The 15,408-nt window shown below is 39.9% G+C and overlaps 1 protein-coding gene across 7 annotated transcripts in view; it reads right to left on the bottom strand.

The window, feature by feature from the left end:
- The window catches only part of Cplane1 (ciliogenesis and planar polarity effector complex subunit 1), a 96,665-nt gene that overhangs the window by 39,421 nt on the left and 41,836 nt on the right, over window positions 1-15,408 (bottom strand). For 6 of the 7 annotated variants that reach the window (XR_007230933.3, XM_048428927.3, XM_048428919.3 and 3 more), the window contains 7 exons: window positions 11,843-12,776; window positions 9,141-9,283; window positions 8,303-8,469; window positions 7,479-7,549; window positions 6,769-6,848; window positions 4,376-4,453; window positions 2,437-2,629 (listed from right to left, as the gene is read on the bottom strand). Coding sequence is in view for 6 of the 7 variants with exons in the window: in XM_048428927.3 (XP_048284884.3) it covers window positions 2,437-2,629; window positions 4,376-4,453; window positions 6,769-6,848; window positions 7,479-7,549; window positions 8,303-8,469; window positions 9,141-9,283; window positions 11,843-12,776 (1,666 nt within the window). In the remaining variant the exon portion in view is untranslated. The remainder of the gene's footprint in view (window positions 1-2,436; window positions 2,630-4,375; window positions 4,454-6,768; window positions 6,849-7,478; window positions 7,550-8,302; window positions 8,470-9,140; window positions 9,284-11,842; window positions 12,777-15,408) is intronic. The other variant, XM_048428937.3, reaches the window with a different exon arrangement.

Here is a 15,408-nt window from a genome sequence, read left to right as displayed (position 1 = left end):
GTTTCTTCAATCTGTCTCTATATTGAGCAAGTTATTGATCTATCCTTGTGCATGTGTGTGGTGTTTGCATGTGTATGCAGATACAGATAGGCCTTTGCTTGTATGCATATGTAAAGGTCAAAGGTCAGTGTCAAGTATCTCCTTTGATCTCTCTCCACCGTTTTGAGACAGGTTCTTTCACTGAGCCTGGAGCTTGCCTTTCAGATAGACTGGCTGGTCAGTGAGTCCTGGAATCTGACCCTCTATGCTTCCCTGAGCACCAGGGTTACAGATCTGTTCTGCCACACCTGGCCTGGCTTTCACATGTTATGCTGGAGATCTAAACTTGGGTCCTCATGTGTATACAGAAGGACTTTATCCACTGAACCATTTCTGCAGGCCACTTTCTTTATGCTTTTAAAAGAAAACTGACAGTATATAATATTTGTAAAGTGAAATCAGAATTATCTCAGGAGAATGACCTAAACACACACACACACACACACACACACACACACACACACACACACACACGACAATGGCAGTATGAAATCCTAAGAATCTAAGGTTGACTAGAGATATAGAAATAATAAGAGATTACAGTTTGCTGTGGAACAACCTTTGTACACTGTGAATATGTATTACTATCACTGGCTAATGAAGAGCCAACTGGCCAATAGCTAGGCAAGAAAAGGTTAAATAGGAGTTGTGGACAAAAAGGGTAGAAGAAGGTGAAGACACCAAGAAACATATAGAGAAGCAATATGAACACGCTGTGCTAAAAAAAGAAAAAGTATGGCCAAGTGGTAGAGCATAGATAAGAAATACAGATTAATTTAAGTTTTAAGAGTTAGCTAGTAGCAAACCTAAGCTATTAGCCAAGCATATAACTAATATTAAGTGTCTGTGTGGTTACAGGGAGCCAGCGGTCCTGATGAAAACCTCTGCCTACAGGGGCTGGAGAGATGGCTCAGAGGTTAAGAGCATTGCCTGCTCTTCCAAAGGTCCTGAGTTCAATTCCCAGCAACCACATGGTGGCTCACAACCATCTGTAATGGGGTCTGGTGCCCTCTTCTGGCCTCCAGGCATACACACAGACAGAATACTGTATACATAATAAATAAATAAATATTTAAAAAAAAACAACACTCTGCCTACAATAGTCACATATAATATATGGGACCAAACAATCAAGAGGACACAGTAAACATACGAAGATCTTGTCTAAATAACAACAACAACAACAAAATCAGAGTGGGGAGGTGGCAACAAGAGGACATAGTGAAACTGAGCGAGTAATGGAGAAAGCAAAATAACACAGCCACGCTCAACCCTGCACAGTAAAACACAGTGAACTTGTTAAATGTACAGAGCACTGAGCAGGTAGAACCCCAGCAATTCACACAACAGTTGGAGAAACACTTTTTACACTTCAATTGGTAGACCAGGCAGCATTCCTCTAAGAGGTGTAGGAAGGAACTGGGAAGAAGGACAAAGTCAGTTTCCTGGGACTGAGGACATCCTGAAAGAGTATCTCACCAGGACTCCTACGTTCAGTGAGAGATCAGTGCCAAGAATCACTAACATAAAATGGAATATAAGACATAAAGATACCAGCCAGGCGGTGGTGGTGCTCGCCTTTAATCCCAGCACTTGGGAGGCAGAGGCAGGTGGGATCTTTGTGAGTTCAAGGCCAGCCAGGTCTACAAGAGCTAATTCCAGAACAACCAGGGGTATTACACAGAGAAACCGTGTCTCGAAAAGCAAAACCAAAAAGATATACGATACCTAAGTGAACACAGATGTGAGTAGAGGATTAGGTATGAGGAAAATTAATATTTTAAGAGGAAAAAAGGGGGCTGGAGAGATGGTTTAGTGGCTAAGAGCATATGCTGCTCTTGCAGAAAACCTGAGTGGGCTCCCAGCACTCACGTCAGACAGCTCACAGCTGTCCTAGAACCCAGCTCCAAGGGATCTGACGATCTCTTCCGGCAACTACATTCACATGCACATCTTCTACAGACACACACATGCATAATTAAAAATAAACACAGTCTGGCTTTAAAAAGCAAAGCAATAAACATAAATAAAACTATTGGTTGAAAGAAAATAATGTGCTCAGGCGGGAAAGACCAAAGAAGTCGAAGCGAACAGTCATTTGAAATGCCAGACACTTTCGGTCCAAGACAAAATTAGGTCCAAAAGCTTGTATAGAAAATGTATTTGGGATTTTTTTGTAGATCTGATTTGATCTACCTGGCACCTCACCCAAAATACCCAGAAAAATAAGTCACACATATCTGGACTAGAGGTCCAGAGGAGGAATTTTGAATGACATACAATGGCTTGTAAGAGCAGAGAACAGCATGGAATTCCACTTTGACTAGTCCATTTCTACTAGTTTGCTAATTTTAGGCTGTATCATGTGTATATTTATTTACGTAGTCAAATGCTCACCTGAACTAATTTAAACATCTCTTCCTGGAGCATCTGCCTAACAGAATCAGAAGAATCTGGTAAGTGAACCCCGAGCTCGTGTCTCTGAGTCTCCTGAAGTGTGGGAACAGGTGTTTGTGAAGCACCATGGGCTTCACTCGACATGAGCGGTGGAACTGAGGAAGATCTCTCTTTAAGTTCAGAAATCTGTGCACTGTGGAAAAACATTCAAATAAAAAAAATACATTAATCAACAACAGAAATCCCCAAACAATTAGATACCTATGATCTAAAGACTTAGACACTATTTTTCCTTGGATCTGAAGGTTAGTCGGGTGATTCAGGGCTCTCCCCATCATCTGAATGTCTGCATGTGTCCTTCCCAGCAGTGACGTCACGGCCCAGAACAGCCCACCCTGGCTCCTGATGGCATCACGCCTGAGAGCTGCACCATCATCCTCTTTAACCACAGAGACCTAGGATTGAAATACTAACCAAAATTAACAGCTGAAAATACAGTTAAGGGGCTGGAGAGACGGTTAAGCAGTCAAGAGCACTGGCTGCTCTTTCAGAGAACTTGGGTTCAATTTCCAGCACCCACGTGGAAGCTCACAATTGTCTTTTACCTGCAGTTCCAGGGCATCTGACACCTTTATACCAATGCATATAAAATAAAGTTAAATAAATTATTAAAAGAAAGGAAAGGATATTTAATACTAAGATTATCAGCACAAATGACGTGATTATTATTAAACATGAAACCACAGAACTGTGAACATTTCAAACAAACCAGTTTCCATTTATAATAAACCATAAAAATACTTATTAAAACTAAAAATTAAAGACCAAAGCAAGTTCTTTGGTCTCTTTTGGACAAAACAATTATTAGGAAATGATTCCTTAACCATAAGTCTCTAGTATTTCATTTTATTCTCTTTCGTTCTGTTTACCTCTGCCCTCCCTCCCCCCATCTCTCTCCTTTCTTTCAGCCAGGCCTCTTTATGTAGCCCTGGCTGACCCGGAACTTACTAACTGCACCTCAAGTGTTAGGATTAAAAGCATGCGCCACCACACCCAGCCTTCCCCGTATTTTCTAAGCAAATAAATTTTATAAGCTAAATAAGGGAATAAGTAAGTATAATATTCAAATAAATTAGTCATTGTTTACAAACAGAACATACAAAATTGCATGTAGATTTGAACTTATATTCATTCTCTTCAGCACTAGCATTTTCCCTTTGTTGTGCAATGAACATGCTTAAAAACAATCTGCATTTATATGGCAGATCTATGACAACTGACGTGACAATTCTAACACAGCTACATTGGGCTGTACTCCCAACACTAGCAAGGGGATCCATTCTAACTACGTGAACTTTTTCCTTTAGCAAAACTGTACTGAATTTTTCTTCTAACTCAGCAAAATTTCCAAGCACTCAGTTTAACCTTTGTAGGAAAATTAAAAAAGACAAACTGGATAAACCTAAAGAGAATTAACTCTTCAGCCACTGCAGCCTGATCTCTCTGACTGATCTCAGAAGCTCATCTGGGCTGGCCCAGGAAAGCACTGGGCCTGCTTGAGGCTCTAGGGTAAACACCCAGTAGTGCAAAATGAGGGAAAGAATACTAAAATGAGCCTAAAGCATTTCTTATGCTATTAGGGGTCAAAAGATGAATGGGAACAACAATATTTCAATAATATATATAATACTGATTTCGGCTGTGCTTGAAATGATTGTCCCAACATAGTTCCACATGTCTTCAAAACACAGATAGTATAGGAAAATCTACAAATAACTGAGATGTCAAAACAGCATGCCTATGCAGCTCTTTGTTTATTTCCTTGGTTTTTAGTACAAACACTTAGCAATTATTTCAGACTGGCACAGCAGGTATCAATTCATTGTCTTATTTTTAAAGCATGGTTTCAAAATGGAATAGGAAATAAAAAAAATCTTACCTAGAAGTTTCTGAATTTGCATCTATATAAAGTGAATGAGGAATGGTATGTTCAGAATTTGACAAAGCTTCAATCACACTACAAATAAAAATAAATGATTAGGAGCAAGATACTCATCACATTTCTAAGGTGCACATAACTACAGCTCTGCCACCTACGAATCCAATCCTCTAATAGTGCTGCAATGCTGAGCTCATAATCACAATCTGTTTACACTGGTCTCCATAGCAATTAGTCACAGATTCAAAATAACAGCAAAGACTCCATGACTTAATACACAACTCGAGCAGCACTGATTGCTCAGCAACAAAAATGTAATCTAAACCTAGGGGACATAGGTTATCTATGACCCATAGTTCTGCAGAATAATGGCACTTTACTCAGACCAAAGAATCCACTGATATATTTGAAACTGTAAAGATTACTGTTCAAGAATATCAATATTTCTAATACTTATAATGTCATCATGGGGCATTCAATTAATTCTTTAGTGGACAGGAAATATAGCTCATTTGTAAAGTGTTTTTCCAGTATGTGAGAGATTCTAGAAACAATCCATAGCACCTCAAAGGGAAACTATTTTAGCTGGGTGCGGTGGCATATGCCTTTAATCCCAGCATTCGAGAGGAAGAGCAGGTAGAGTATGAATTTGAGGCTAGCTAGAACACAACAAAGTTCTAGGACAGCCAGGCCTACACAGTGAGGCCCTGTCTCAAAAGCAAAACATTTTGTATTAACTATTCAAAATAGAAATAAGCCAGGTGGTGGTGATGCACACCTTTAATTCTAGCACTCAGGAAGCAGAGACAGGTGGACCTCGGTGAGTTTGAGGCCAGCCTGGCCTACAGGCCAGGGCTGTTAACACAGAGAAACCCTGTCTCAAACAAAAAACAAAAAACGAAATAGAAATAAAACCAAGTTGGCAAGGAAGAAGTTTATTCACTTCATAGGGCTATAGTTCATCATAGAAGAAAGTCAGGGCAAGAATCTGGAGGCAGGAACTGAAGCAGATACTATGGAGTGAGACAACTTACTGGCGTGCTTCTACTGGCTTGCTCAGTTTGCTTTCTTGTATAATTCAGGGCCAACTGTCCCCACCCCCACCAGTAATCTAGACCTTCCCACACCAATCATTAATCAATAAAATTCCCTACACCTTACAAGCAATCTGGTTAAGTTTTCGCAACTGAGGTTCCTCTTCCTGATAACTATGGCTTGTATCAAGGTGAGAGAGAGAGAGAGAGAGAGACATGAAGGCAATCCTAAAATTCTTTGTGTGAGTGTAGTTTGCACAGCATGGTATGTGAGCATGGGTATGTATGGAGGCCAACCATCAACTGTGGCTGTCATTCCTCAGGAGGTATTCCTTCTGGTTTCGGGACAGGGTCTCAACAACTAGGTTTGGCTGGTTGGCCAGGAGGTTCTGGGATCTGCCTATTTAGCCAGCACTGGAATTGTAAGCGAGCACTACCATACCCTGCTTTTCACATGGGCACCAGAAATGAAATTCAAGTCCTGTGCTTATATGATAAGCAGCTTACTGGATGAATACCCCCCAAGCCCCTAAATTTTCAAAAATTATAAAAATTTAAAAGTCATGTTCAAATTGCAACTTATGAAAATTGCTATTGCTATCACTTCTCCCTTAAACAAACAGCAGCAAAGTCTGCACACCTGTCCCTAACGAACAGGATATGGTGACTAGAACCCAACAGTGAAGGTCGTGTGCATTCAGATGCACAATGCTTTTGTATTAATTCAATAAGAATAAAATCAGTGTGGACAGACAGTTCCTTAATTAGTAGCTGAATAAACTGACCTATTTACAGGTACAACTTATTGTGATAAGGCTGACAGTGATAAGAGGACAACAGTAAAAGAAACGATTACTTCTATGAAAACATACCAAAAACATTTACCCAAAACAACTCCCTGCCATGACAAATTCAAGTTATAATACGAACATAAAATATACATTATACATTATGAAAAATGTCTAAGATTTTTTTTTAAAAAAAGGCAATAATCACGTTGTTTTCGTGATTTGAATGAGAATGGTCCCCACAGGCTCCTATGTTTGAATGCTTTGTGTCCCGTTAGTGGAACTGTAAGGAGGTGTGGTCTTGCTGGAGAAGGTGTGTCATTTGGGGCATGCTTTGAGGTTTCAAAAGGTTTTAAAAGCCCACACCAGACCCGGTGACTCTCTCTCTGCCTGCTGCCTGTGGACCAGGATGCAAAGCTCCCAGCTAGTGCCATGATGATCATGGACTCTGAAACTGAAAGCAAACATCCAACTAAATGTTTTTGTTTTAGTAAGAGTTGCCTTGGTCACAACTTATCTTCACAGTAACAGAACAATGACAAAGACACGGATCATTCTTTCTTTTCCTTACCCTTTTTGTTCTGTCAATTTTGTATCCACATTCGTCTCCAGTGGTTCTTTCCTGGGACACTGAGCCTCTTCTGTGTTATGCTGTAAAAGTCAATAAAGCCCATAGCCACAATAAAAACAGGTGAAACACATAGGCATGACCGCTGGTATTTTGAATTTCACATTAAATATCAGTCTAAAAAGCAAGTAACAAAATGAACCTTAAAAGGTTTGGTCCTGCTCTGACCAGGTCCTTATACAAGTGAACTGCCTTTAGCCCATCAGTATTAGCTACTGAGTCTGTTAAAGTAGATGAGGCATTACTATAGACTAAAGTTTTATAAATTACATGTACCCTGTGAAAAACACTACAAAATGAGAGGAAACTAATGCTTTTTGAAACAGACGTTAAAGTAACAGAGAAGACCTATGTTCCGCATGGAAATCTGGTTGTGAGAAAACAAACAGTACATAGAAACTGCAAATTACTGACCCATACTTTATAAACAAGGACCCCTTCACCACTCTGGACTAACTCGTTCGAGTACTTCAGAAAACAGACGCGTAATACAATCTCAAAGAAAAAATTTCAGCATATAGTCTATAGGTCAGCACATCTATAGCAGACAGCAGCTTTGCCTTAACATACTGTACAAAGGGGTAAGCACACATAGGTGTGATTTCAGCACAAGGCTGAAGCTGTGTATTCTCATATGCTGTTCACGGACTTACCTCCAGTAAGAGCTGGGACGCTGGCATGCAGATGGCAGCACTGGAACCTCTGAGACTCCCAACAGGTCCTTCTAGGAATAGAAATGAAGGGAATGCCAACTTTTAAAGATAATCTTTCGCTTTTTCTTTCTCCCTCTAAGGTTTAGGGGATACTACAGGAAACAATATGACAGAAATACTATCTAACCCCACACAAGTACATTTCAAAAAACACCTAAAAACTACTTCCTCTTTATCAATAGATCCCAGGAGAGCCCTGAGACCTTGCATCAGTTTGAGTAAGTTCAGCAAAGCTCCCGGGGTTCTTTCCAAGGGAGGCTCACAAATGGAAGAGGCTCACAGCTGGGAGAGGTTCAGTTGGTTCACAGGAAGCAAGAGGCTAAATCACTACCTGGGCATGGCAAGAGATCCAACTCAGAAAGCTACTAACAAAAAATGTCTTGCATAAAGAAAGAAAAGAAAAAAAAATGTCTTGCATATTCTTGGTTTTATCTGAAAACCAAGGTACAAGTTAATATGCTCAGCATTTCAAAAAAAATACCACTGTAAGTTTTAGTTCTAGCCAGGCATGGTGGCACACGCCTTTAATCTCAGCATTATGGAGGCAGAGGCAGGTGGATCTCTGTGTCAAAGGTTGGCCTGGTCTACAGAACCAGTTCCAAGACAGCCAGGGTTGTTACACAGAGAAACCCTGTCTCAAAAATTCAAAAAAAAATTATTTTAGGTGTAGGTAATGGCAAACATATGTAAGAATAAAAGAGAGTTATTTTGAATGTTGTTAACTTTATGTAACATCAAAGAAAATTATGACTGCAGGAACTGACCGTCACAGTCTGAGATGAGAATATCTACTTCATCATGTGTAAATGTTTGTACTTCTGCATGACTCCCGTCAACACCTATGAATTCTTTCTCCGGCTCATGAGTGACGGGAATAATCTCATCTTCAATGCCTTTCACTTCAGGATCTTCTGCTTCAGCTGTCATTCTGCTAACAAAACGTAGGAATGAAAATTACAACCCATTCTTGGAGACAAACAGCTTCCTTTCATTTAATTTGTTCTTTTCAGCAATGAACAAATTTCATTTTCATATTTTCTATGTCTTTTTTTAAAAATGTGTCTTACATTTCTGATACGTGGAAGGTCCTAGTTTTCATTTGCTCAAAATACTAGAGTAAATTCAGCTTATCTAAAATTAGAGCCTTACAAAGGAGTCTTCATGTTATAGGACTTTTGCTATGGTATTCACCATAGACAGGTCCTGTCTCTCCAAGGCTGCTGTCCAAGGCTTAGCTGATGGAGCAGCACTCTGGGAAGTGGACAAGGCTGAGAGGCAGGCCTCTGGGGACGTTCACAGGTCACTGAATAAATGCTTTTGAAGAGGGTCTTGAGACATGGCCAAGAAGTGGGTGGGTTTTGTCTACCATGCACGTCCATCATGATGTGCCACAGACCTGAAGCTCTAAGGCCACCAACCATGGGGTGGAACCTCTAACACAGCAGGCTAAGACAAACCCTTTCTCTGCAAGCTGGCTACCACACATCTATCATCAAGTGACAGAAAACTGCTGAAATGCTCATTCCTTTTATTTTTAAGCACTTGAATCTTCCCCTTAAGCCAATAGCTTTATTGAAAATGAGAGTACACATAGCAACTTACTTCCAGATGCTCTGACAACATTCATTCCGCTCACTTCTCTCCTCAGCTCCAGCCTGAGCTGTTACAGCAATTGGGGAGTCAACATTAGCGTTGCCCTCCTCCTCGGTGGCTACTTGAGACTCAGGGTAATGACTCTCTGCCACCTAAAGAAAATCAATTACAGAATTCTGAATGGAGTATTGATCTACTTTTTAAAAGTGTACTTTTAAATCATGTTTTATACAACTGGTTCTCTTATATACTCATTAAGTATTTATTTACTACATTTGTACAGCCAATTATATTTGTTTCTAGAAGTGGTCAGTTCTTTATAGCCTACCTGAAAAGGTAAATTTGATTTCCTAAATAAAGCACATAAACCATTCTTCAGCTGGGCAGAGGTGGCACACACCTTTAATCCTAGTGCTTGGGAGGCATAAGTAGGCGGGTCTCTGGATCTCTGAGTTCAAGGCCAGCCTGCTCTATAATGAATTCCTGGACAGCCAGAGCTACACAGAAAAATCCTGTCTCGAAAAAAAAAAAAAAAGAAAGAAACTATTCTTCCACATATTTAAGTGACAGGAACTCTGTTTTCGGGCCATAAAACAACAGTAGTAAAAATGGGATGTACGTATTTCTCTGTTTGCCATTATAATGACATCTGGAAACTGGGGAGACAGCTCTGTCCACAGATCCCTTACCAGGTAAGCACAAGGATCCAAGTTTGATCCCTAGAACTCATGTAACAAAGCCAGGTGTGATGGCAAACAGTTGTAATCCCAGTGGTGGACAAGCAGAGAGAATCCCTGGGTTCACTGGTCAGCCAGTCAATCTTCCCAGCAAGTTCTAGGCCAGTGAGAGATCCTGTCTGAAAAAACTAGGTGAACAGCGCTTGAGAAATGACATCTAAGGTGACCCAGGCCTCTGTGCACGCATGTGTGTGCACATACACAGAGAGACTAAAAGATATTTCCTAATTACACAGTGTTAAAAACACACATGCTGGGCTAGAGAGATGGCGGAGTTGTTAAGAGCACGGCTGCCCTTCAGAAGGCCTGGATTATCCCCAGCACCCACTATGGCTCACAGCCATCTACAACTGCAGTTCAGAGGCTCTACCCCCTCTTGGTCTCCCCAGGTGTTGCATGTGTGTGGTGCACAGGCATATATGCAGGCAAAACAGCCATACACATAAAAGAAAAAGAAAAATGTAAAACAATAAAGCAATGTATTTATTTTGTCTAACTCAGATGTGTCTTACCTAGAAATATAAGTTGCAAGAAACAAGTACCCTCATTTCACATAAAATTCATACCTTAAAATAACAGAAACTGACATTAAAAAGGAAAAGAAATCCATTGAAAATACTAAAGTTAATGTACACACACATGAACACAGAAATTAATGTTCACACACACACACACACATTTTTTCAGCACTGTTTTAGAATGAAGGATTTTCCATTAACAAGCGAAAAGTACTGATCAACATTGCTCCTCTACACGTTTTTTCTAGGTCAGTTTTTCCAACCTTTTCTGTCTCAAGAATGTAAGTAAAAGCATCCCTAATGCATTTGATGAAAACTTCAGTAATAAATACTGAACACAACACATGAAACTTAAAAGGAAAAAATACAATATAATTAAAGGGAGTATGGTCAGCTTGAGCATGGCAAACATGGCTCTGACAAGCCTTGCCCTTCTCATCTACTCCCTCTGCCTTGCTAAAAACCATTAGATTACATTAGCCACCAAGATTTATTCCCTTATTTGGCCACTTCCTCCTCCTGGAGCTGACTACTGAAGTCCAGGAATCAGAAGCCCCCTTTGGTTCACTTAATTAACATGCCCAATTAAAATTAAACACCTCATCCTAACACGAGTTTCCCTCCTTTACCTTTATAAACTGCCATTTGCCCATGTGCCATGTCTGTCTCCCCACTGTCCTGTGTCCCCGCCCCTGTCCCATCTCTCATCCTCTATCTCCTTTACCACCATACCCTAGCCCATTCTAACAAACCCTCCCTTCTTCTCCCCTTAAAAATTATACCTGCAAGGTCATTTGCTGCTGCTTTCTTCCTAAGTGAAAGCAGCCACTTTAACTTTTCTTTCTCGCTTAATAAAGGGTCTCTGTGAAGACAGGTATTTGGGCGTGGTCTGCATCTGGTCTGAGTCCTGGGAAGAAGCCCCCACTATTCAGGGGTCTCATTCAGCCACAGCATTTATAAAGTCACCAAATCATTTTCTTCCTTTCTATTGTCTACAAACAACATAAAACATAAAACCTTCACAGCCTCCATAAAGGAACTTTCATTGTATTTTTCCTTTGTTGTTATTGTTGTTTTGATGTTTTTGTTTTTGAGACAGGGTTTCTCTTTGTAGCACTGGCTGTCCTGAAACTCTCGCTGCAGACCAGGCTGGCCTCGAACTCAGAGATCCACCTGCTTCTGCCTCCTGGCAGAAGGTTAAAGGTGCTGGAGTTAAAAGTGTGTGTAATGCCACTGTAATTTTATTAAAGAATGAAAAGAATCTCTTAAAAAAAAAAGATACTCTGTATCATACTGGGTATCACAGTACACAGAATATCAATCACACCAGGTGATACAGCATATAATCAACACGGTTATCAATTTCCTGTTACTGTAATAGATTCTTTAAAGTGTAAACAAGTTTTAAACTAAAATGGTCCTTTCTTCATTTGTAGTAAGTGGCTGATGTAATTACCTTAATGATGCCGTTTTTTGTCTTATATGCAGCACAATAGGGCTGCTCCAGGAGCCATAGAGAGGTGAGAATGGCAGCTGTCGAGGTCTTTACACGAATTACAGGACTGTATTTACAGGATGACTGAGCGACTCCAGAGTCACAGAGGAGTCTTCGGTCAGACCACCGTACCATCCACTCCACCAGTCTCCCAAACTGGCCGAAGACGTTCTCCAGCAGCAGAGGAAGGCCTTCCTGAGGGCCGGCAGCAGTACACTGAACTGCTCGGAAACGGAACCCTCCATTTCGAACAGACTTGGGAATCCAAAAGGAGTGGGTTGATGGTCTCTGCATTAGAGGATTCTCTCGCTTGTCATTCTGAATTCTATAAATTGGCTTTTGTTTTAAGCCAAACAATCCCACCTTTCTTTCATTTTTCCCTTCAGAAAGAGGGTTCTCTGAAGTGCTTGCTGACTGGTTAACTAGTTCTGGAGAAGAAAGTGCCTGGCTTTCTAAATTTTGGGCGCATGTACTGTTAAGAGAGAACAGTTTTTCACATTCATGTGACTCAGGAATGACAGCAAAGCAAGAACCAGCTCTATACACATTCTCGCTTCTGGTTCTGCTCTGGCGTTGTTTTAATGTTGTATGCACATCAAAAAATAAAGAATTAAGTTCATGTTCTCTAAGGTGTCCAGAAAAACTTGTCAAGAATGGAATGCCGGGATCACTGGAACAAAGGTCTCTTTCAAGAACATAACTCAAGAAGAGTTCAAGGAAGTTAATATATTCATCATCATCACGCTCAAATTCCCAAACACCAACTGTAGGAAGGACTATTTTTCCTAATGGTTCATGATCATCTTTCCTTTGCGAGCCTTTCTTCTGACGACATGCTTTCTTTTCATCACTGGGCTTACCAACCATTGTTAACTCCCCATGACTTGGGGTATGTCTATGGTTAAAAAAAAAAAGAACAAGATAAATTTAACCAATGTTTATTAAAACAGACCATATAAAAATTTTAAAAACATTTTCTGTATTAATCAAATCATGTATCTTTTTTGTGTTTGAATTATCTATCTTTCAAATGAAGCATGATGGACTAACATAATATCTAAGAAGCAGACAATTCTATAAGGTCAAAAGGACAGGGGGCTGTAGAAAAGGCTCTACAGTTAAAAGCATGTGCTGTTCTTCCAAAGGACCTAGGCTGGGCTCCTACCCATGTGGAGCAGCTCAAAACTATTTGTAACTTCAGTTTCAGGAGATCAAATGCCTTTTTATTATCTCCATAGGAACCAAGCACACACATTATACACATACACACACATAAAGAAAAAATAAATATTTTAAAAGTACAATATGCAAAGGGAAACTAGGCATTAAAAGAAATGAAAGTGTATGCACTTAAAGGTCACTATAGAAAAAGAACAAGAGGGCTAGGAAGACGGCTCTTGAGTAAAAGCACTTGCTGCCAAACCTCATGCTCTGAGTTTGAAATCCACACAGTGGAAGGAGAGAGCCGATTCTCTCAAGTTGTCCTCTGACCTCCACAGGAATGGCATGACATGTGCTTATCCCCATACACCACACACACATACACACACGCACACACACAGCATAAATGTTCATTTGGAAGGTGAAAAATGATCCTCTAACAAAAATGTAGAAAAGTCAATATGCATCTAGTGTCCCACGCTTCTCTGTCAACCCTACCCCCACACTGTGTGAACAAAGCAGTTTCTTAGGTTCCACCACACAAATTCTCGGGGTCTTCCTACAACAATGGAAACAAACAGCTGCTATGAAACCTGGTGGCAGGCACCTTATTTTTCTATCAGCCCCAACTGTCAAGAGACTTTTTAACACAGTTGCTAGACTTCCAGATCTCTCGGTAAGAAAAAAAGCTGTGGAGTACCTGGGCCCCCCGGTAAACCATGCCTGCTTACCTAGAATGCACAGAAGCAGCATGAAAAGTATGCCTATGTATTTAAGTGCAGGTGTTTTACTTAAACCACACTATTAAAATGTTATTAGATGGGCTGGAAAGGTGGCTCAGAGGTTAAGAGCACTTGACTGCTCTTCCAGAGGTCTTGAGTTCAATTCCCAGCATCCAACATCCCAGCATGTGTATGGTGGCTCACAGCCATGTGTAATGGGATCAGGTCCCTCTGGTGTGCACGAACACAGAGCACTCATGTACATAAAATACATGAGTAAATAAATCTTTAAAAATATTATTAGACATGGTTTAAGTATGTTTGGAGTAGATTCTGTAATTTAAGATGAAAGTTATTATTGATTATTTAGTTTTTAAGTCATAAGAGGACACATTGCATTGTAGTTACTAGAATTTTAATTAAAACCAACAAAACTCGGGGCTGGAGAGATGGCTCAGAGGTTAACAGCATTGCCTGCTCTTCCAAAGGTCCTGAGTTCAATTCCCAGCAACCACATGGTGGCTCACAACCATCTGTAATGAGGTCTGGTGCCTTCTTCTGGCCTGCAGACATATACACAGACAGAATATTGTATACATAGTAAATAAATAAATAAATATTAAAAAAAAACCAACAAAACCCAATGGTTTAAATCATAGGTTTATACAAGCAAGTACTAAAATAAGCGAGCACATTCCCTCCTGTGTTCTCAAACACTGTATGGCTAACAAATGACTGTATATCACAGCAAATGACAGGTGAGTGTCCCTGATCTGAAATTCTTGGGACCAGAAGTATTTTGAGTGTGAAAGGAATTTTTTTTTTTTTTGGCTGGGGCAGGAGAGGCTGATATTTGTATATATGTAGTGAGATGTCTTGGGTCTACGGTTCAAGTACGGTAGTTTAGTGACATAACAATTATCTGTAACGTTAAGAGCCTGGGTTCTATCTCCAGAACTTAAAACAAACACAAGATCTGTTTACGTTCAAATACTCTGTAACTTTTATACTTAGCGGCCTAAAGGGAAGTCTACACAGTGTTCTCAGTGTGCCTCCATTTTGACTTTTATACTTAGCGGCCTAAAGGGAAGTCTACACAGTGTTCTCATGTGCCTCCATTTTGACTTTTATACTTAGCGGCCTAAAGGGAAGTCTACACAGTGTTCTCATGTGCCTCCATTTTGATTTTGACCTGTCATAGGAAATCAGGCATGAATTTTCAACTTTCAGTATTTTACTGAATTTTTAAGCTAAATTTCAAAATTTAAGTTTTCAAATTAAATATGTTCAACTTGTATTTAAATTTAGAGACTAAAGGTATGGTGGTCAGACCTCTAATCTCAGCACTAAGGATGCAGAGGCAGGCAGACCTCTGAGCTTGAGGCCTGTTAGAGTTACATAATAAAATCCTGTCTCAAAATACATAAGCATACAGTAAACGAGTCTAAAGATTATTTTAAAAAAATGAAGAATTCAAAGTCCTCCTTTGAATTTTGTCTATTCATTTGACTGATTGTCATCTTAGAGGTCAAAATCATTACATAATCTCGGTAATATTTACAATAAATTTTCAAGATTTTTTTTTAAATTTCTTAAAATTTATTTGTATTTTCTGTGTATTGGTGTTTTGCCTTCACATCTGTG

Source organism: Myodes glareolus, chromosome 15 (assembly GCF_982192425.1).
Source record: "Myodes glareolus chromosome 15, mMyoGla1.1, whole genome shotgun sequence".
NCBI lineage: Eukaryota > Metazoa > Chordata > Mammalia > Rodentia > Cricetidae > Myodes > Myodes glareolus.
The sequence above is the reverse complement of the archived record's forward strand: the minus strand, read 5'-3'. Positions and strand labels throughout refer to the sequence as shown.